This window comes from Macrotis lagotis, chromosome 1 (genome assembly GCF_037893015.1).
Source record: "Macrotis lagotis isolate mMagLag1 chromosome 1, bilby.v1.9.chrom.fasta, whole genome shotgun sequence".
Lineage (NCBI taxonomy): Eukaryota > Metazoa > Chordata > Mammalia > Peramelemorphia > Peramelidae > Macrotis > Macrotis lagotis.
The window spans coordinates 307,937,860-307,961,701 of record NC_133658.1 but is presented as its reverse complement, the minus strand read 5'-3'; the positions used below and the strand labels follow the sequence as shown (position 1 = coordinate 307,961,701).

At 37.4% G+C, this 23,842-nt stretch overlaps 1 protein-coding gene across 1 annotated transcript in view; it reads right to left on the bottom strand.

Annotated features, from left to right (window-relative positions):
• The window catches only part of LOC141495228 (uncharacterized), a 186,638-nt gene extending 167,931 nt beyond the window's left edge, over positions 1–18,707 (bottom strand). Inside the window, exons 1-4 of the mRNA XM_074196368.1 lie at positions 18,608–18,707; positions 17,973–18,250; positions 12,434–12,501; positions 3,158–3,232 (exon numbers count right to left, since the gene is read on the bottom strand). Of these exons, the coding sequence (XP_074052469.1) occupies positions 3,158–3,232; positions 12,434–12,501; positions 17,973–18,250; positions 18,608–18,707 (521 nt within the window). The remainder of the gene's footprint in view (positions 1–3,157; positions 3,233–12,433; positions 12,502–17,972; positions 18,251–18,607) is intronic.
• Between the last annotated feature and the right edge of the window lie 5,135 nt (positions 18,708–23,842).

Sequence of the window (23,842 nt, the reverse complement as noted above, 5' to 3'; positions counted from 1 at the left end):
TACTCCCTCTAATATTGATTATTCTCATCCAGCCAATCATTCAGACTAATAATCAATCATCCCTGCTGCTGTCCCACTTTCCTCTTATCTGAAATGGACCTTTAGAAATTATGTCTCTAATTCCTGGGATACAGTTATTACATTCAGCTTTTGTTTATGTCTAGTCCCTGCATTATAATTCACCTCCCACCCAACCTGGGCCATCTTGCTTTCCCATTCTCTAAGCAGTTTATCCCTATTCTATCTTGTACTCTGAACATGGTAATCATGCCAAATGGCATCATTTCCTTGATCACTACTATTGACATACCATTTTGGATAATAATTTTAATCATCTTGCTTTCTTCAAAAAGAAGACAAATTGTAAAGCCGAGTTGAAAGTCACCTACATCAGGTTACTACCACTGTAACCACTACTACCAATACTATCATTATTCCAGAAAAGATTTATTGATCAGCTTCCAGAAAGGATATATCAATCAGCTATCCTGAGGTTCAAATGATTACCACTGACACCACAAAATAAAGTTTCCTTCCCTGCCCATCATTCTCCTACGTGTTTTCTCTCCCCTATTTGTGTTTTTCTTACTGGAAGAGACTCTTAATTTTTGTATTTGCATCCCCAAAATTAAACACAGGACCTGGCACATAGTAAGCACTTAATTTATTTATTTTTAATCTTCTGTTGCCTTTGTCACTTTCCTGAATATAAGACAAAACCCTCAGAATTGGCTTTGATTTGCATTTCCCTGATTATTAGTGATCTGGAACACTCATATTTCTGTTAATAACTCACAATTTGTATTTTGAGAACTGTTTGTTCCCCTTTCCCTTTATAGTCAACAGATGATTTCACTTCCTACTTTATTGAGATCAAGAACCATTTAGATTTCTTTATTCACTCTCCTATTTATTTAAAAATTTCTCTGTATCCAGGCAGCTAGATCATGCAGGAATAGGAACCCAGACCTGGAATCTGGAGATCCTGAGTTCAAATCCTGCCTCAAGTTCTTGATACTTTCTAGCTGTATGATCTTGGTCAAGTCACTTAATCCCATTCCCTTACTCCCCCAATTCCCTGTGTCAGCCATCCTTTCTCTGGGAAATTAGCCAGACTTCTTTTGCAAAGCTTCTCCCTCCATCCATATGCAGATCCCATCCATCTCCCAAATGATAAACCTTGTTCTACAAAAAATTCCTTATTTATTTACAGTTTGATATGCATGACTCTTGGATTCTCACATTAATCCTCTAAGGTAGATGATGATGACAATATTAATAATAGCTAATATTATATAGTACTTTAAAATCAAATATACCAAGACCTTTTCAAATGTTAACTATTTGATCCTCAAAACAACACAGGCACTTCTACTATTTCTGCCTCCATTCTAAAGAGGGAGGGCCTGAGGTAATCTACCCACAGGTACTTAACTATCCTGATTCCCAAGTTCGATGCTTTATCTACTAGAAAAGTCACATTTTTACCTCTACTCTATAGACAAAGAAAGGGAAATTAAACTACCTCACAAATGGTGAAAGGCAGGTGTCATACCACAAGTGGCAGAACCGACATTCTACTGCTAAACCCCATGTTCTTTCCTGAACCATGACACCTCATTTGTCACTTGTTCTTTCTCTTTTTCAAATTTAGCATCTCTCCTCCCTACTGGCTACTTGTTCTTCCAGTTAAAAATTTTCTCAAGTTTCTCATCTAGTATGGAAAAAAATCTCCATCTGTACTACCCCTCTCACACTTCTAGATTTTCTTGGACTTGCTCATTACTAGGACACCATCATCATTCTGTAAGTTCAGGCTGAGTCTGTCCCTCAACTAGCGAGTAGAGCTACAAATCCACAAATCTCCATTTAAAGAGGTAGCTGAACTCATTACACCTCATTTCCCATCTGGCTGCTACTCTAGGATTTCTCCAACTTTTCCTCTATGCCTCCTCATCAAGTACTATTCCCCATTCCTCCTGCTGCTCTCCATTTTTTGGCTCTTTTTTTTTCCTGGGAAGGAAGGGGGATGTTTTCCCCCATTAAACTGTAAGCTCCTTGAAAGCAAGGACTGTCTTTTTTCCATGTTTGTATCTTCACAGTTTATTCCAGAACTGGCATAGAGTAGATGCTTAATAAATGTTTATTGACTACCCTTCATCAAACTTCTAAATACTTCTCTTTCCTTTCTCATCACTTAGCTAAAAAAGTGTTTGTTCAAAAAGGTTTTCACTGCCCAGCATGATACTTCTCCTCATTTCTGAAACTTCTTTCTTTTCATGACAAAGTAGTTATTTCCCAAGATCCTATTCTCTGACCTCTTTTTTTGCTTCTGTTCCTAAAATTCCAAGCTTCAATTATCACCTCTAAAATGCTGACTTCCAAATATACTTCACTAGGCCTGAATACTTCCCATACTTGGGGCTCCTCATTTCTAATCCCTTGATGAATATCTTTACATGGTTGTTTCCCTGACACTTCATCAATCTCATCATCTCTCACAAATTATCCATTCATTCAAATATGGCAGGGGTGGGGAACTTTTTTTCTGCCAAGGGTCAAAAACTTAAAAATTAGTCTGCTATATCTGATCAAATATTTAATTAATTCACCCTAAAAAGTTCCTAGATTTATTGTAATGGTCAAGGCAGTACCTGATCAAATGATTTCAAAGGCCTTAAAATGCCAGCAGGCTAGACATTCCTCTGAAATATGGAATGAAACCCTTATGCAAAGCACTGTGCTAATCATAAGTTCACTGCTTTTGTTCTTGGCATCAATATTCTTCTGGACATACTGGAAACCTCATCATTACCTCTAACTCTGCCCATTAATATAGAGATTAAAATTTGGACTTAGATGACAAGCATTCAAAGCTTCCACTTCATTTTTTCCAAAAATTATATTTTAATTAATGCAGGTCAAAAGATGTACTGAGTGATGTACTGAGGTAAAATTAAATCAGGATATCACCATTTGAAACTTTCTCCTTTTGCTTCTATTAGCATTCAGCTGAAGATTGATGAATTTAACCCATGCTATTTACCAAAGAAGCAACTAATATTATCTTTAGTTATAACCAAATCAGAGTAGCTATTATGATATATATAATTTCTAAAACCTTTAACAAATTCAGTCATTTTAGTAAAAACTTTACCTTTTAGTGTCTTCACTTTCCTTTATGTGACCATCTCCAGGAGAAATGATCAGATGAGGTTTATAAGGATTTATGCTAAAAATATACAAATATAATAAATGCAAAGTTATACACAGAAAGGCATTTTACCCAGTATATTGGTCTTTACAACTCTAATATATATAATGAAATTACAGATCCAATGTTACAAGTTGAATTTTCAAAAACAGTAACTAATAAATTATCAGAAGATAAAATAAAAATTATTCAAGTTCTTTCAACATTCCTTTTTACTTTTGTTGTATATTTATATAAGTGCTTTAGTGAATTTATCACAAGGAAGATGTATCAAGTAAATATTAAACTTTGAAACTTACCAAAACATTGTTTTGAAAATCAACACTGGAAATTCCAGGTTAATCTGATTCCCTCAAACTAACTACTCTAAAAAATAATCAAGTACAATGCTAGTTTTAATATAAGATATGCCTTCCAAAGAAAATCTGGGTAATATTTTATACTAGTTGCACCAGAACCACTAGTAGTTTCAGCAAAATTAATTAACACTATCTATTTGGAAAAAGTATCTGACATTGACTGTAAGAGTTGTGAAAGGAAGATACTGAAGAATTAAAAGTCTATTCATGTTAAGTACTGTTTATGTGTTGGTACAAACCAGGGTACTTAAACATTAATTAAAAGAACATTTAAATTTCAATATATCACATATTTTCTCTGTGCTATATTGCCATGAAACTATCCAAATCTACCAAAAAACTCAAAATCTTAAAGAATGATTCACTAACATTAAAGTTCAAACTGTGGTATTTAAATATCTTAGGGATATTTAAGGTCAGTCACCCCATGTATCCCCATTTTCTAGATTAGTTGTATCAAATTCAAACTGAAACAGATCCCTGCCTCCAGCACAAAACCACAAATTAATGTTATCTATATTGTAAACTTTTATTTTATTCGGTTACACTTTCAAATTACATTTTAATCTGATTTAAGTATCCAGTTCAGCAGTGAGTTTGACATCTCTGCTCTACCAGTAACAAAGTATCAACATGAATCCCAATGTGTATATTACTTCTTTATAAATTATAAACACATATCAATAATTATATACATGAAATATAAAAAGTTGAAATTTAAAATGGACAAAATAATACTTAATGCTAGGATTAATAAAGAACCACTGGAATTAATTGCTCAGACCCGTGCTTTAGAAAAATCATTCTGTGGCAAATGCCATCCACATCCAGAGCAAGCACAATGGAGTCCAAATGCAAATCAAAGAATTTTATTTTTATTTCTTAAAATGTTTTTGTTTTTTTCTTTTTTTTTCTCCTTTTGTTCTGATTCTTCTTTCACAGTATGAGTAATATGGAGATATGTTAACATGATTGTGCGTGTATAATCTATATCAGATTGCTGTGGGGGGAGTATAAGGGGGAGAGAGAAAATTCTACAAAAATTTTGAAAGGGGCAGGTAGGCAATACAGTGGATAGAGCACTGGCCCTGGAGTCAGGAGGACCTAAGTTCAAATCCAGCATTAAATGCTTAATAATTACCTAAATATCCTTGAGTAAATCACTTAACCCCATTGCCTTGCCAAAAAAAAACCCTTAAAGAATGATGAAAACTATCTCTACCTGCAACCGGACAAAAAGGAAACAAAAGAAAGAAAAATCACTTTAGCAGCTTTAGATTGGAGGAGAGAGACTTGGGGTTAGAAGAAATTAAAAGACTATTTTAACAGTCCATGTGAATTGGTAAGGACCTAAGTAATAACTGTGAGTAGAGGCAAAAGTATAGCTGTAAGAGATTTTATGGAGATAGGAATGAAAAAAAATTGGCAAGTGACTGGATATTTGGATTGAGTGAGGAGGAGCTTGATGACTTTAAGAATGTCAATCTCAGAGAATGTTAATGCCTTCCCATGTCAGGCCTAAAAGAGAGGTTAGGGGAATGCTAGGTGAGATGAATATCAAAATTCATTCATTCCTGCTTAATCCAATGATATAATAAAGGTTCACCTGAAATTAATCAGTTAACCCCATTTTTACTGCTTGGAAAAAATCGTCTGACTAGAAAATGACAGTTGTGAAAGAGATTCATGAACTGAAAGTCTATTGTGGGGTAGCTAGGTGGCGCAGTGGATAGAGCACCAGATAGAGCACCAGCCCTGGAGTCAGGAGTACCTGAGTTCAAATCTGATCTCAGACACTTAATAATTACCTAGCTGTGTGGCCTCGGGCAAGCCACTTAACCCCATTTGCCTGGCAAAAACTAAAAAAGTCTATTAACACCAAATATTATTTATTATCTTGGGCCAAAATGAAAAAAAAATGAGAAAGGAGGGAAGAAGGTTTCTAATTTGTTCATCACTGACCTGGAATATTCTATCTCCAATGATAAAGTAATTTAGAGGGTAGGAGCAAGGTTTGTTTGGAGAAAACCCACCATAAGGCTTCCCAATGTTACTTTTTGAATCTATTGCTGTAAATATTTGGTAGGTTGGGAGACTGAACAGCGAAGTTAAAGTGACAAGTGACAGAGTACGGGAGGAAAGGTTGGTTGTGTTGGAGATAAGCTATTGGTTATTTAAGGAGGTTGGCATACAATCCATCTACTGGTTGAGCACATACCCCTGGAGGTTAAACCAAAGCTTTCTTAAGGCTCCCACTTATTAGGACCACAAATTTCAACAAACTCAAATCCAAGACATTTTTTAAACATCTACTATATTCAACACTGCCCTGGGGTCTATAGTTAATAACCTTTATTCACCTATCTCTTATATGGTATTTTGCAATTTTTCTAATGTACCTAAGTTCACTAGAACGCCCACCGATAATACAGTTTACATTTTCAAGTAAGTCTTAGGGAGGTACCAGAAACTCAGAAATATTAGCTAACCTAACCATATTCAACTGGTCTTTCTGATTTGCAAATTTGGCACTCTATTAACTATACAAGACTACATTTCTTCCTACTTACTTATTGTGCATTATTTTATATTTATTATTTATATACAATACATCTTCCACCTGAAAAAGCAAATTTTCTAGATCACTAGTAGCTTCTAGCAAGAGGTTCAATGGCTTCCTGTCTCCAAGTCTTAAAGATTCATCCTTCACATAGTTGCCAAAGTGATACTCCTAAAGCACAGGTCTCTCACTCTCCTGCTCACCAAACTTCAGTGACTATCTATTGCTCATAGTACAAAATACAAATCCCTTAGCTTGTTTTTTTTTTTTTATATTTGTCCCTGCCTATGATTCCAAGCTTATCACACATTATTTCTCTTCAAAAGCACTCTAAATTAGCCTACTTGCTGTACCCTGTCTAGAACATTTGGTCTTGAGTCTCCTTGCCTTTGCTTAAGTTGTACTCCAGGACTGGAATGGAATCCCTTCATTATCTACATCTTTAGTCTTCTACAAAGCTCAGTTCCAGGGCCACTGTCAGCCCCATGAGGCTTTTTCTGATAGTCTCAGATGGCAAAGCTTCCCCCAACCTAATTAGTATTTATTTTATATTTATCTTTTCTGTTGACTTATACATGGACATGCTGTTTTCCCCAACAAACTCAAAAGTTCATTGAGGGAATGTCTATTTTTGTTTTTGTATCAAACCGTTCTTTGAGGATACCTCCCTTCTTGACAGAGAGGTGGCAGACACAAGATACAGAAAGAGAAATGTGTACATTTTGGGTCATGCCCATTATGCAGATTAAGTTTTCTCAACTATGCTTATTTGCAAAATATTTTTTCCCCTTTCTCTCAGATTTTAAATGGGGTAAGATGAGGGAAGGGTAGAAACAGTAATGTTCAAAAAAGGAAGGGCATTAAAATATTTTTTTAAATAAACAAGAGCAACAAAGAAGTTCAGAAGGAATGAAAAATAAGGAGGACATAAAATGTCCTTTTATAAAATTTATACTAGAAAAAAGTAAGCAGTATGAAATGGAAATTCATAATTTCATATCTTTTTTATGTTGTGTGGGTATGGTAATGCTTTTTTGTTTGAAAGTTCTGAATTTTTTAAAAAAATTAAGTAGCTATTTAATGAATATTTGTGGATCTTGGTGCTTTATATTACAGTACATTTGATTGTGTTCGGCTGAATTTAACTTGAATTAATTAGACAACCAACAGCTTAAATTGCACAAAGAAACAAGTAAAATAAGAAAATGCCTACTGCAAACTATTATATGAATGGATAAAGGACAAAACTAGAATTCCTATTGGCAATTTGGACCCACAGGGTTAAAGAGTGCCTGGGAAACATATTCTTCTACAAAAAGGATAAGCACAGATGCTTGATTCAGCCCTTTTCTTGATTATAGTAGCCAAGTCTGAAGACCAAGAGAAGGCATTAACAGATGGTTGAGGTGCATAAGTTAAAAGGAAGCTGCATTTGCCTTACAGAGTTTCCTAGCAAATGAGCCTGACTGATGCCAAGAAAGCCAGCCGGCTCCAAGGAGAAAAACAGCAGGATATCTGGAACCCAATAGTACAGCAAAAAGAAAGGAAATCTCAAGATACAACTACCTGGCAAAGATAGAATGTCTTGTTTCACCTACAAACATAATGCTTCACCTCAAACACCTCCTAAGTGGAGGGGACATTTCTGTCCTTCTCAAGTCATTTATTTTAAACAATACTAGAGCTATAAACTTGTAATGGAAAACCCGCTTGGAATTAGTCATAACCATTGGTTCCTCTAAGCCACTGAAGAAAAACAACTCAATAAGGCACAGACTCCAGGGTTTTTAGCACACCTCAAACAGCTGGACAACAGACTGAACAGGTCAAAAGAAAGCATGCCATATTCAAGGTCAAGGGCTCTGAAAAGCAGTCAGCGCACAACTATCTAGGATTCTGGAAGAAATACAAAAAAGTTTTACTCTAAAAAATCAATCTGCAGGTGTAAAATGTGATGGGCAATAGCTTAAGGAACGGATTCATTAATTACAGTAAAACAAAGTTCATACTGCATGAATGGACCAATTATTAAACATTCCCTCACCAGCCCAAGTGGAAGTCTTATCAATAGGAACTTGAAGCAAATATTATAACTTATGAGAGGATCATGATGTAGAACTATGTCATCTATATGAAATCTCATTGGTTGCCTGACTCAGTTTTATGCTTCTTTGTCCGCTCTGTATAAAATGACCCCAAAATTTTGTTATCTGGGTTGGTCACTTGAATGAGATCATCCACTCACGGGTTTAGTAAGGTCCTAGAGAATAAAACTTCATGAATAAACTAACTTTTTGTTATTCATTTTTAGCCTAAGAAAATTATAGTTAACAGAGTTATTTATTTCTCTTTGAAGCTGTTAAAAGGTATAAAAGGTTATTTATTTAATATGAAAATATGCTTGTTTCAGTAATGTTCTAGAAAGGATCTGATTTCTCCTTTGTCTTTATCTAGCCATTATATAATTTCAAGCAAAAATCTATAAAAAGGTCTACCAAAATACCATTCGCACAATTATTAAGTTTAGATAAAGGGACACACTGAGAAAATACTGTAACATATTTAATGTTATATCTCAATTACACCCAACTTATTATTAGTCTATTGAATCTTCATCATGTAACCCACTAAAGAGAAATTTTAAAAAAATAAAAAGATTTTTTTTAAAAATTCACTCTTGGGGGGCGGCTAGGTGGCATAGTGGATAGAGCACTGGCCCTGGAGTCAGGAGTACCTGGGTTCAAATCCAGTCTCAGATACTTAATAATTACCTAGCTGTGTGTGGCCTTGGGCAAGCCATTTAACCCCATCTGCCTTGCAAAAAAACTAAAAAAAAAAAATTCACTCTTGGGGTGTGGCTAGGTGGCACAGTGAGCAGAGCACTGGCCCTGGAGTCAGGAAGACCAGAGTTCAAATCTAACCTCAGACACTTAATAATTACCTAGTAGTGTGGCCTTGGGCAAGCCACTTAACCCTATCGTCTTACAAAAACCTAAAAAAAAAAAATCACTCTGAAAAGTGCCATCATCATTTCTGCTTTTACTGAAAACAATTTGAATTTTAATATTTCTCTAGAGAAATTTGAATTAGCAGACAAAAACTGGATTTTGTTGATTTGTCCAAATCTAGCAAAAGTCACTCAAATGACAAATTTTAAATGGCTCAACTTAAAATAATCCAAAGTAACAGAAACACAAATGAACCAACTGTTTAACTTTTTTTTTCAGATGTTTCAAAGCAATGGGGTCAAGTGGCTTGCCCAATGCCACACAGCTAGGCAATTATTAAGTGTCTGAGGTCGGATTTGAACCCAGGTACTCCTGATTCCAAGGCCAGTGCTCTATTCACTCCGCCACCTAGCCGCCCCCCCTAACTGTTTAACTTTCAAATGTTTTTCGAAAAATAGACCAATTTATTAACAACTACAGCAGACTAAATATCAAGTTTTAGTTGAACTGGGCTTTAATGATACTTTTTGTTAATAAGGAAGCTGAAACCTAGAAAGATAATGGGGATATGAGATTTTCAAAGTTAATGATCAGATATTTAGCTTAATTCTCTTCCATTTTCAGATGAGGAAACTGAGGACAAAAGGCAGTAACTCCCCCAAAGTCCCAAAGGTAATAAGCAGCAGAGCCAGGTTTTAAGTCAAAGGCCACTGACTTAGATACAGAAGTTTTTCTTTAATACTGCTATTCTAGCTCAGAGAAAAGCTAGTCACTACACATACCATTCGACTCAATTCTCGATTTTTCAATAATTTTCTTAGTAATTAGGTTCATTCATGACCTTGAAATCCAGTGAGTTCCAATCTCATGGGATTGGTATAAAGATTAGGTTCAAAGGAAGTTCCAAAGTTTTAAATAACAGAACAAGTAGCAAATAAATAATAGCATTTATATAGCACTTTAAGGTATGCAAAATGCTTTCCATGTTATCTCATTTGTTTCCTATTTCCCCAATTTTACAAACGAGAAAACTGGAGTGTGTGTATGTGGGGGGGGGGGGTTTAAGTAACAAGTCTGAGGTAGAATTCCAATTGCAGATACTTTTTTGCCTAAATGTCAGTCATCTAAAGATGGTCTGTCAAAATTCTTATTTTCAAAATAGCACACAAAACTATACTCAAAATTTCTAAGTCAAACCAAAATAAAAATTAGGGAAATTATACAAATTCTGCTTTAGAATGGAAACTAATGCAAATGCCAAATAACTAAGAACAATGTTGGAAACTTCTGTAAGGCATAGGAAATATGAAACCCATAGAAGCTGCAAAAAAAAAAAAAAAAGAACTGGTAAAAAGAACATCATTAAAGGGTTACAGGAAATTCAAATAACAATTGTCACTGTCTCTGAAGAATAATAGAAAAGACATTAAAAGGCATTAAAATTGACATTTTTCCACACCAAGCAAGGATAACACAAGTGCCACCTTTGCACATGCAAGCTACTTTCCATCTTTCAGGTTCCAGAATGCTAGCTTAGCATCCAAACAGTATTAATGAAAAGTTTCAACCAGATAATAAGACTGAATTTTTTTTTTTAAATCTGAGAACTAGAGTCTTTGAATCACATATTGGAATAAGTTGTTTGGTCAGGCTCCATTTACTGGGGTTACTTTCAACCGAAATAGACTTTAAAAAAAATAAATTACATATTTTTACCAATTTTTTTATTTTTACCAATTAAGAAAAAAATTTGATAAAAATTTTCCCCAGAAGTCTCTTATCAGACATATTTAGAAGATTCAGGAAACTAAAAAACATGCTTGATTTCAGTTATTTTTTGGATAAAGGTTCTTGAATCCAAGGACTGGATTGTTCACAAGTGTGTTTTCAGACACCCTTTCCTTCATTGACAAACATCCTAAACTATAATAGCCCATGACAGCAGGTGCTACTTCTACATACCATTTGTTCACAGCAACTAATAGGTAACCTATGATTCTATTTTGAGAAAACGTTAATAATACTAACCATAGTCACTTAGTCCAAACACCTCATTTTATTTTTATATATGAGGGTACTAAGGTCCAGAACGTATAAGTACCTTGCCCAAGGTCACATAGCTGGTTAACAACTGCACTATTAGAACCTAGGTCTTCTGGTGACTTTGCAGAACCTGAGGGTTACAGGTACGGACACAACACTGGGTTCTAAAAAGCAAAGCAAACAAAGCATGAGCTCTGGCAGGTGCTTTCAAGAAGGAAAGGTTTAAGAGAGAACCCAGAGGACCAGCCTTGATGACTAGATTAGCCTCCAGGCCAATACATCAATTTTTCAGCATAAGGAAACTCACCAACTGATGTAAACTATGGAAGACTTGTGATCTGCAAATATGTAGAATAAGTATCCACAGCAAGGAAATCCCACTTTAATGAAGTATAATCCCCAAAGTAAAAAAATACAGTACCTAATTTTAAAGTAATCTTCATTTTAATTGATATTGATGGCTGACCATTAGGAAATCAATTTACTTCATTAAAATGACAAAGATCGCAAATAAGCAGGTAAATTTTGATTGGTATTTAGAAAACACTATTAAAAAATTTAAAATAAACACTACTAAAAATAAAATAAAACAAACACTATTTTCAGAAATGGTATGGGGTCTTTGGTCTAAGTTATATTACTGCAGCTTCATGTCAATCTGTTATAATATAGATACAACCATGAAAGACTCAAAGCACACCAATCATTCTGAAAAATTTAAATAAACTATTTTATAAAATTTAAATCTGTCAAAATTTTCTGAAATAAATGCATCTGTTGAAAGGGTTTTAACAAATATGAATTATATAAAGAAGATAGTTCATTGAGCTAGCACTTTGCTAGACAAGGTATTCTATGACTGAATTTTCCATATCACTAAATTTGTAAACTGCTTTGCTGGAAGGGAAAACAATAAATCTTTGGAAGTATGAATAATCTATGTGCATTTGGAAACTAGATAAGCAAACAGGTAAGAACTGTCTTTAAAAATAGGTCTTAAGGGGTTCTAGGGAAAAAAATGTCTAAATTTTAGTATATGAAGTTTGTGACATCTATAGTAACCACACTCTGGAGGACTGAGGTTTCCAAATGTGACTATTTGAATTGAAAGATTGGGTATATTCAAAGACTTTTATAGCCCCTCCCCCACAAAAGCTAACTATTTCCTTTAATGACAACTTTTTTCTCACAACTGACTAGTAGTAAAAACTCTATAAAACAATACTAAGAACTTCATCTAATTTGACTAACCTGCTGAACTCTAAAGAAACACAGCTAGCACAAATATTTAGGGGGTATTTTACCTCACCTTTTATCTGCAGCACATCTTTGAGTTTGTCCTCTGTTAACCTTGACCCACGAAGACATTTTTAAATCCTACAACAATTAATTCAGGTTATTTGCCTTCAGGATCAAAATGATTAAGTATTTTCATACCACCATTTGAAGAGAAAACTTCCCCAACAAGTCAGGTTTCCCACCATGGACAGTCAATTTTTAATTAAGCATTGTAACAGGGAAACAAAAAAAAAAATTAAAATCCAAGATAATACAAAAGCTTCCTTTATAAGTATAGAGTAAATGAAATCCTTTTAAATGGGAGGACACCAGTTTGGAAAGAACAGAGGTGCATATGAATGAATCAATAATCATTTATTTAAGCACCTACAAAGCAGTAAGCTGGGGGGGGGGAACACAAATGCAAAGACAGCTCTGGCCCTTAAGGAGATGAAATCTTTTTGTCCGTTTTTTTTTTAGTCAGAACTTATTTGTTGAAAAAAAAGGTTTTCCTATGCAAGGTAAAACAGAAAAAGAGGACAAATCTCTATAATGTTCAGCTAACTTTTCCTTTTAAGCATGTAAATTCAACATGTAACTTTCAAAGCTATCCAGGCTGTCAGCATTTCCAACTAGATTCAAGTTTGTTAAGGAGTATTCTTTTAAGAGAGAAAACACATACACATTGGCCAAAAAAAGAGCATTTTGATCCTGAAAGTTATAGGTGAACTAAGCCAAAGGGGAGCAGACTCACATATACACAATAAGAACAAGGGCAAAGTAGATTGATCATGAGCAGGACAAGATGGCAGTCCTCAATGGTACTAAGTCTAAGTATGGAGAGTTAGGGGTATAGTAGACAGAGAATTTGGCCTTAAAGTGGAAGTTTTTTCACTTTTGACCCTACTAGTTTTTAGGAACTCAAACAATTCACTTAATCTCCCAGGGCTCTAGGCACCTCTCCAGACTTTAAGTTGCAAATAAACTGCTCAACTTTGTTGGTTGAGAGAGCTTCCTCAATCAGGAGTTCCTGCCTGAAATGAAATCATAAATCCATTCCTATTCCCAGTGCCTTGAAGATAGGAGGTACTTAGTAAATATTGAATTAAATTAAATTGAAATGGGGCCTATTACAGGGGGCTCCTAGGATGTCTTTGAACAGAACACTAAGCTTCAATGGAATATAGACTGGGCTAGGACCTGATACTTTCTAACATTTCTCTTTCACTGATATTTTAATTTTATTATTTCAGCAAAATTCAGCCTAGCTCAAATCTTTTATACCTTTTATTCCTGTAGATGCTGCTGCTGGATTTCTCTCCTCCCTTTTGGTAAGAAAGCAGGCAGAAGTCTCCCTCCACCCTTGTCTTTCAAGCAAACCCTAGGGTGCGACAAGAGGTGTTAAAAAGATGGTCCAGTTGGGTGTTCAAAGATCCAAGGTAGATTTACATACATCTCTGGATTAACTGTTCGATATCTTCTAGTCATAATTAAGAAAGCAGGCTCACACTGACTGCTCCAATAGTGCTCCCCAATAGTATGTATTCCTGATTAGCCCCAAGCTTCTCCAATCACTAGGAAGAGAGTTGAGTCACTAAACCAATTTCTCCTCTTTACTATTATTACACTAATCTCAATTTTCTGACATTCCTTCCTGAGCATGTCCCAGTTTCAAGCCTTAGTATAATATTTATGCCCTTTGAACTTTTCAAAATGCATTCCTGCTCCTCCCCCCAATTCAAAACAGACCCAGCACTACTCACTCCAGAAGACTTTCCTTGTAAACTTGGCTGTGTTAAGATTATGACCTCTATTAACATATGAGGACATAGAGACTAAGGGATATTTCCCAGTCATTTAACAAATAAGTAATGGAACAAAAATTAAGGTTTTTCAGAAAACCCAAGAAACCAGTTTTCTGAATCCAATAAAAATACTAGAATAATCTGGGTTCAAATCCAGTACCTGCTATGTGACCTTGGGCAAGTCACAGCCTCTCTTTTTTTGGCAGTTTCTTCATCTAAAAAGTGAATGGTTCCCAAACTACTTTTGAATGTTAGGGTTCCTCCCTCCTTCTCCCAATACCATAACCATTTGGGACAAGATCTCCCTATTTCATTCAGATTGGAAGTGAAGCATCCTTCATCAACCAAAAGTCACTACTAACAGACATAGAAGCTCTAACTTGTTCTGATTTCAACACGGATCGGTTTATCCCTACTTAGGCAATCTAGAGGCCTCCGCCGTACTGGAGAGATTACTAAACTTTTAGTACAGATATTGAATCAGCTTTAGTTCAGTACAGCTCCTGAATTTAAAAGGTCCAGAAGTCTCAACCTAACTGGCAGTAGGGATTAGAAGCATGTGCTTTGAACTCTTTTTTTTTAACATAAAAAATTTCCTTGACTTGACAGGATGATATGACTGAACAAATACATAATGAATGAATTATTTTAAATCAATTTCTAAATTAATATAATTTAAATAATAATGTATATATTGTGAGACATTTATCCTGACTTGTAGAAGTTATGTTTCTTTACTGAGGAATTCACATTCAGATTCAACGTAGAGAAAAGGGCTTAACTCCAAAACTGAAACCAGCCATCGCTAGTCTAGACCACCTTTGAGACTCATTTTAGCTTTAAATTCTATGACTGTATTCTTCCACTACATGTGTGCCTCCCAAAAGAAATCTAAAACAGGACAGACCAGTCTCCTAAGGCCTCTGCCTTCACACCACAAACTAGTTTCTATTGCAGGCCAGAACTAAGTCATTCAGTCAATCAACCAGACATTTATTAAGGGCCTACTATGTGCTAACTCTAGAGAAGTCCAAGAGCCTTCTACATCTCTACAATCAGGAAGGAGATGACAGCAACTGAAGTTAAGCACTTGTCAACACCTCACAAAGAGGCCAGATGTCACAAAGAGACAGGAAGGGAGAGGACAAGAATGTAGAAAAGAAAAGGAAAAAGGGAAGGGGGAAAGAATGAGAGAAAATGAAAAGAAAAGTTGATAAGAAAATAATTAGTTTAATTCACTGATTCATGCAATCAATACAAACTAGAAATACTAGTTTCTTCAATGAAATACATAATTATTTGAAGTCAGTCTCATCAATCATAGAAGAAAAATGAAGTAGATGCTGAATACATTTCCCAAAAAAATTACATGTGTACACAAACAAACAAATAGAAAGATATTGGACAAATGCCACAGATAGTCAATCTCTTTGCTGGGGACTATTTTTTTAATTCATAAAATAAAGGGGCTTCATTCAAGAGCCTCTGAGGTCTCTTTCTGATCAGGATCCAGAAACTCCCTCATCTGTAACAGCTCCCAAGTCTCTTTGCAGACAAGAGACTAAAGCCAGGAGGGTTCAACACTTTAAAAAAAAAGTGAACTATAATCAGTACTTTCACTTCCTTTAATTCTTACTTTTTTAAAACCGCTGAAATTTGACTTCTAACTTCACCATCCAACTGAAACTGCTTCCTCCAAATTTACCTATTCTCGTTTTCCATTCTTAATTTCTTGACTTCTCTGCAGTATTTGATACTGACCATCTTCTATATCAGAGGCTCTATGAACTTTTTTTTAATTCCGTTAACTGAATTTTAAAACAATTGGTTTCTTTTGTAATTCTATGTATCCTTAGACATTTAAAAACTTTATTTTTGGAAGGGAACCATAGATTTCATCGGACTGCCAAAAGATTCCACAATACAAAAGAACCCTTCCTAGCCTCTCCAGGGTTTTTTCCACTAGGAAAGGATGGTTCTTCACGGGGAGGCTAGGTGGTGCAGTGGATAAAGCACCGGCCCTGGAGTCAGGAGTACCTGGGTTCAAATCCAGTCTCAGACACTTAATAATTACCTAGCTGTATGGCCTTGGGCAAGCCACTTAACTCCATCTATCTGCCTTGCAAAAACATTAAAAAAAAAAGGATGGTTCTCCTCCTACCTGTATGACCTTAAATGGATCTTCATTCAAGTTATACCCACAAGTGTAGCTGTCTTCAAGGGACTTCTTTCTAAACTCTCTCACCTTATCTTACTGATTTCTATGAGTTTAATCACTATCTTTGCACATTATTTTGAAATGAAGGATTATCTTTCCCTAGTTTCTCTCCTAAGCTTCAGTTTTACAACATCCTCTACTTATCTGCTTACATAAACCCTTAATGCCTGTTGCCTGATTCATCACTGAATTTTATCTTGCCCCTCCAATACCCACTTCTCTCCTCAATTCTGCTCCCAGTTCCCCTTATTTAATGATTATCTTTCCTGGCTCTCTACTTCAGGAAAGCCCCTAGATATGCTTAACTTTCTTCCATAACTCCCCAACTCTTTTCTCTACAGTCTCTCTCTTAACAGTTACTGTCCCAAACTTTCCTCTCTCCACCCATACCGTCCAATTCTGGAACCATTACCAACAAAAAGCAAGATATAGCTCAAAGGTCTCTACTCCCCCAAAAGTCTCCACCCATTAGCATGTAAATTCCCCTCAGTCGGAAAGGTCTTTGCTTTTCTAATGAAAACTGAAGTATCCCCAGTTTTGGCAGAAAGACAGGCACAGGACAGACATCTAGCACAGGACCAGACATCTAGCAAGCTCTTAATTAACTTTTTTTTTAATCCATTCAATTGAAATCTATGTTTTAGATCAAACTGAAGTTGGGGACACGAACGATTTTTTTAACGTTCAGAATTCCACATGGAAACAAAGACTGACAGATTGCTTTCCGTGTGTGTGTGTGGGGGGTGGTGGTGAGGGGAATAAGATTGGGGGGAAAATTTGTAAAACTCAAATAAAATCTTTAATGAAAGATTTCCAAGCTGATCTCCACTTCAAAAACCATCCATCTTCTAATAAAATTTTGTTAGTGCTATCACGGAACATTACAATTTCTTAAGAATCACAACTGTGGCAGTCATAATGACAGACTGGCTGGGACAAAAGGGGCTCTTGGGAGTCATCATTCATGTCTGACTTTGGGGAAGTAATCTAAAAATCATCCCCGGAGGAATTCGAGATAAAAAGATGGGCCACTAATGACAGTAGGTCGAGGGGCTGCAGGATGCGGTTACTGTGTTGCCATTTCTATCGAAAACTGTTTGACCTCTCGGAGGCTCCTCTTTAAAAGAGAGAACATCAGGTGTCTCCAGCAGCTCCACACAAAGACAGACAAGCTGGGGGCGTCCGGCCCGTGAGGTCACCGTTTTGTTGACACATTGTTACTGTTACAGCCCCCGCTGCTCCGGGCCTCTGGGCTCCCCTTCCAACGATCCTGGAGCCCCGGAGCGGGGGAGACGCGGCCGCGGGCGGCAAGCGGGAGGCGGAGGAGGAGGAGAGGGAGGGCAGGAGCGGGAGGAAGCTCTGCGGGTAAGAGGGGGCAGGGGACGGGGCCGGGAGAAACCGAGGAAACAGGAGCGGGGGAGGGGAGGGCGAGGAAGAAGCCCAGGCCCGGCCCGGCGCTGTCCCTGGCGCGGCCCCAGGGGCTCCACGCCACAGGGAGGCCCGAGGCCGGCTCCGAGCCTGGAGAGGCGGGCGGGGCGCGCACTCACCGGCGCTGGCGAGGGCCGCGGCGCGGCGTCCGGCTCCCGGCCTCGTCCGCTCACCCGGGGCCGCCGCCGCCTGCGGGCCCCGACGCTGCTCCCGCCCCCCGCCCCCAGCTGCGGCCGCACCTCCGCTTCCGGCTCCGGCCCGGCTCCGGGTTCCTGTTCCGGTTCGGCGCTCGGGGCTCCGGGGGCGTCGTCGCTCCTGGAGACGGGCGTCTCCCGGCTGAACCGCCACCGGGACGCGGCGGAGAGCGCCCTCTGCCGGTCCGGAGGGCCACCGCAGTCTGGCCGGGGGGGGGGGAGAGAGAGAGAGAGAGAGAGAGAGAGAGAGAGAGAGAGAGAGAGAGAGAGAGAGAGAGAGAGGGAGGGGCGGGGAGGGAAGAGGAGAGGAAGGGGAGGGGAGGAGAGGCAGAAGAGGAAGCACATAAGGCTGAAGGGTTAGAGCAGAAGTCCAGGGCTGCTTCATCTTTTCCTGAGGCGCCTGTGGAAGCCCATGGAAACCTCAAATGCATGTAGCAGTGGATAGAGCACCAACCCTGGAGTCAGGAGGACTCTTAATAATGACCTAGCTGTGTGGCCTTGGGCAAGCCATTGCCTTGCAAAAACTTTTAAAAAAAAAGAAAAATTTTAGATAACTTCACGAGGGAATGTCTGCAGTAGCTGGGGGTCCTGGAGGCCTTTAAGGATCTCATGCAGCACAGAAAGCAAACTTCCACAGAGGATTATTTCAAGCTGATGCATCCCCCAGTTTTGAAAGATAGAGGTCAGAGATGATGTGGAGGTCTTGCCAGCCTCCGACAGCGGCAACTGAAGTCCCAGCAATCCCTCTTGTGGTTTTCAGAGGGCAGCCCAGGTGAGAGGTCTACAGAAGGATGGTACTATACATAGTACAACAGCTTCATACCATCATCTGACACAATGGAAGGTAAGATTCAGAATAAAAAAATGGTTTAGTTTTATAAATTTTATTTGCTGCACAGTTTTATGTGCTATGAAAAGCCACTTATCTAAAATCAATGAGTTTTTAAGCTGAGATGTTAGCACAAAAGGTCACAATTTGGGGGAATTGCAAGTGAGGGAAATGTTTTGCCTAACGCCTGTTTTATTTTATGGATTATTTCATGGTTATTAGGTTAGGAAAAGGACACATCAGAATTAATGTTTTTGTTATAAATGATTGTATGCAGAAAAGTATTTTTTCCACAATCTCTGGTGAAAGATGACAATTTTTGGCATCATAGTTGATCACCATATAATGTCATTGTTAGTGCAAATATCTTTCTGCTTACTTCACTCAGCATCAGTTCTTGCAAGTCTTTCCAGGCTTTTCTGAAGCCTGGCCACTCATGACATTATTATGTGAAAGGTACTTTGTTAACCTCTGGAGATACAAAAAGAAACAAGACAGTTCCTGACCTCAAAGAGCACATGAGCTTAATGGAAGATACAACATGCAAATCTATATAAAATAAGTTATATACAAGACAAGTAAGAAATAATTAACAAAGGGAAGGCACTAGAATTGAGAAAATGGAAAAGGCGTCTTATAAAAGATGGGATCTTAGTAAGTATTTTATAGGTAAAGATTTAACAGAAGCAGAAAAGACTAAGAAGCAGCAAGAATATACAGAAGAGCTTTACAAGAAAGATCTTAACATCACCAATAACCACAAAGATGTAGTTACTGATCTAGGACCATACACCCTGGAGAATTAAGCCAAGTGGGCCTTAGGAAGTATTGCTAACTATAAGGCTAATGGTGGTGATGGAATTTTAGCTGAGTCAGTTAAAAAGCTAAAAATTATTCTGTTAAAGTGCTGTTCTCATTATGCCAGCAAATTTGGAAAACACAACATTGGGCATTAGATTTTTTTTTTTAGGTTTTTGCAGGGCAAATGGGGTTAAGTGGCTTGCCCAAGGCCACACAGCTAGGTAATTATGAAGTGTCTGAGGTTAGATTTGAACTCAGGTACTCCTGACTCCAGGGCCTGTGTTCTATCCACTGCGCCACCTAGCTACCCCCATTGGGCATTAGATTGAAAAAGATCATTTGCATTTCAGTTCTAAAGAAGGGCTATGCCAGAGTTCAAATTATCAAACAGTTGCACACACATCAATTAGATATTGTTTAAGTTTCCGCATGCTAGACCTCAGCAACATGTAAATTACCAGGCTGGTTTTTGAAAGGGCAGAGAGGAACTAGACACCAAATTGCCAACATTCATTGGATTATGGAGAAGGCAAGAGAGTTTCAGAAAAACATCTATTTCTGTCTCATTGACTACACTAAAGCTTTTGATTCTGGGGATCACAACAAAATGTGGTAGATACTATCTTGTCTCCTGAGGAACTGTATGTGGGCCAAGAAGCAACAGCTAGAACCAAAATGGAGCCAAATGGAACAATTGATTGGATTAAAATTGGAGAAGGAGTTTGACAAGACTGCATACTTTTAATACCTTGCATTTAACTTATTTGCAGAGGAAATCATGAAAAATGCCAGGATGGAGAAATCAAAAGTCAGAATTAAGTTTCTTGGGAGAAATATCAACAATCTCAGATATGCAGATGATACCACTCTGATAGTAGCAAGTGAAGAGGAATTAAGCTTCTTAATGAGTGTGAAAGAGCATTTAAAAACTGGCTTGAAGGTTATCATTAAAAAAAAACAACTAAGATCTTGGCAACTGTTTCTCTCATTTCCTGGTAAATAGAGAAGAAATAGAAGTATTATCAGATTTTATATTCTTGAGCTCAAAGCTCACACAGCCATGAAATTAAAAGATGCTTGTTAATTGATAGAAAAGATAAAGCAAATCTTTGCCAACAAAGGTTTCTATAATCAAAGATGTGATTTTTCCAGTAACAATATCTATGGCTGTGAGAGTTGGATTATAAGGAAAGCTGAGCACCTGCAGAATCCGTGCTTTCAAATTGTGGTGCTGGAGAAGACTTGAGAGTCTCTTGGACAACAAGAATGTCAAATAAGTCAATACTTAAAGAAATTAATTAGGGAGCAAGGTGGCACAGTTGATAGAACACTGGCCCTAGAGTCAGAAGGACCTGAGTTCAAATCCATCCTCACTCACTTGATAATTATCTAGCTTTGTGACCTTGGGCAAGTCAAGTTAGCCCCATGGCCTTAAATAAATAAGATTTTTAAAAAGAAATTAGACTGTTCTTTAGAAGGATAAATACTGAAGCTGAAACTTAAACACTGGCCACATAATGAGAAGACAGGACTCTGGAAAAACCTCTGATGTTGAAAGACTGAAGACTAAAGAATATGGAGATAGCAGATAAGTTGGCTAAATGGTGTCATTTAGCAAATGACAAATCAGCAAACATGAGATTGAATAGACTTCAGGAGATAATGGAAGATAAAAGGTCTTGGTGTAATATCTTGAAGAGTCAGGCATGAGTAAATAACTGAACAACCACAAAAGAAGCCAGGGAAGTTATTAGGTGAAGTTGAGGAAGTAGATCATTTCAGCCATGGGGGACAGAGAGAAGTGTCTAGTTTGTGGAACTTCGGGGAAGCCAGTATTATTAGATCCCAGAGGGAGTAAGATTTTTAGAAGACTGGAAAGATGGGACAGTGCTAGGTTACAAAGAGCTTTGAAGTCAAATAGAAGATTTTCTTTTATTCTGGAGGAACCACAGGCATTATTTTTTTTTTCCTTTTGCATGTTTGTTTTTGAAGTGACATGATTAGACCTGCACTTTAGACAAATCACCTCCTTGACTGAATGGAGGATGAATTGGAGTAAGGAGACCCAGCAACAGCATATTAAGATAGTCCAGACATGAAGGAATAAGGGCCTTCACTAGAGCAGTGAAATGAGACCAATTATCAAGTCAACAGCATGTTATTAAAGACTTACTTTGTGTTAGGAAATATGTTAAGTTCTAAGGATACAAAGAAAAGAAAAAACAACCTCCAGGAACTCAAATCTGGGAGAAAACCTGCCAGTTGTGTACAACAGTATACAAACAATAACCTGTAAAAAAAGGACAAATCGGAGATAACCAACAGAGGGCAGGTTCTAGCTTCTTGCAGAAGATTTTAGGTGAGACTTCAAGGAAACCAGAAGCAGAGATGAGATGAGAGAAAAATTCCAGGTACAGGGAACAATTTGGGAAAAGGCAAAAAACAGCAAGATGGCCAGCACCACTGGATTGTAGAGTACCCCATGGAGGGGAATCAAGTATCAGAAAACTGGAAAGTTAGGAAGGAACCAGGTTATAAAGGGATTTAAAAACAAATAGAAATTATATTTGATCGTAGAAGTAAAAGAGAAGCATTAAAATTTATTGACAGCAAGGGATGACATTGTTAGATATGCACTTTAGGAAGATCATTTTGTCATCCGGGTAGATAGAGGAATAGAATGGAATAAGAGGATGGACTAGAATGGGAAAAGTAGATCCAGCTGGATTTGTGAACAGATTGAATGGGGGGGGGGGAGTGAAAGTGATGAGCTGAGGATGACATCTAAGGTGCCCTTGAGGCTAATAGAAAATTTTTGAAGGAATTGTGATGAATAGAGCACTGGCCCTGGAGTCAGGAGGATCTGAGTTCAAATGCAGCCTTAGACACTTAATGATTACCTAGATGTATCACTTAATCCCACTGCCTTGCAAAAACAAAAATAAAAAAAAGAAGTTTTGATGAATAGAATGTAATATTTTTCTTTGAGAACAAATATGACAAGTACAAAAGTATGGAAAGATTTAAATGAAAGCAAAGTAAAGCTAAGAAAACACTAAATATCCAGTTGATGAGGCAATGAATTTCAGTGAGGTACCTTGCTAATGAGGTCAGTGAACTTCAGTGAAATACCTTGCTCTCACCAAATTGACCCTCAGGACATACACAGTCTGTATAACCCACTCCTTAATCCCTCCCTAATACCACCCTAACTCCTCCCTTATCCCTTTCCCAGCCTGAACCCTATATAACTGGTCTTATTCCTAGATGGTTGCTTATTCAGCCCCATTTCCCTGATGTTAACAGTCTGGTTGCAATGCCCTTGCAACTGTTCTTAATTTCTCTCTTAGCTTTAATACTTTCTTAGGGAACTCTAATGAGTTCCCTTATGAAACAATCCCATGTTACTGCTCAATTTCCTTGTTCCTTTAATATCCACAGTAATGTGTAAATAAATATCTTTTGTCCTAAATTCTTCTGGATCATAATGATCTTTTAAGTGAATTCTTTTGCTCCAACTCCTTTAGACAGCACTTTTCAGGCAACATTAGATTAATATAAATGGAAAAATCAACAGCTACAAAACTAAAAAGAACAAGTGTGATCAAAGAACACATATGAGAAGACATCACTCCACAGCTCTTTTCCAGAGGTTGAGTAGGGCAGATCAACAGGTATGGAACATTTCCTATATTGTAAAACAATTTTTTTGTTGTTTCCTTCTTTTTCTTAAAAAATAAAAAAAATATGGGGCAGGTAGGTGGCGCAGTGGATAAAGCACCGGCCCTGGAGTCAGGGGTACCTGGGTTCAAATCTGGTCTCAAGACACTTAATAATTACCTAGCTGTGTGGCCTTGGGCAAGCCACTTAACCCCATTCGCCTTACAAAAACCTAAAAATAAATAAATAAATGAATGAATGAATGAATAAATATATAAAAAATAAAAACCAAACTTAGTTATGAGAGAGCTCACTGGGATGGGGAGGGAGGAGTCTGTGGGAGTAGAACGACAAATTCAGATTAAGGGAGAAAAGATAAAAGATCTATTGTTATTCATTTATTTTTCAGTTATGTCAGACCTTTTGCTGACTCCCTTTGGGATTTTCTTGACAGAGATACTGTGATGGTTTGCCATTTTCTCCTCTAGCTCATATTACAGATGAA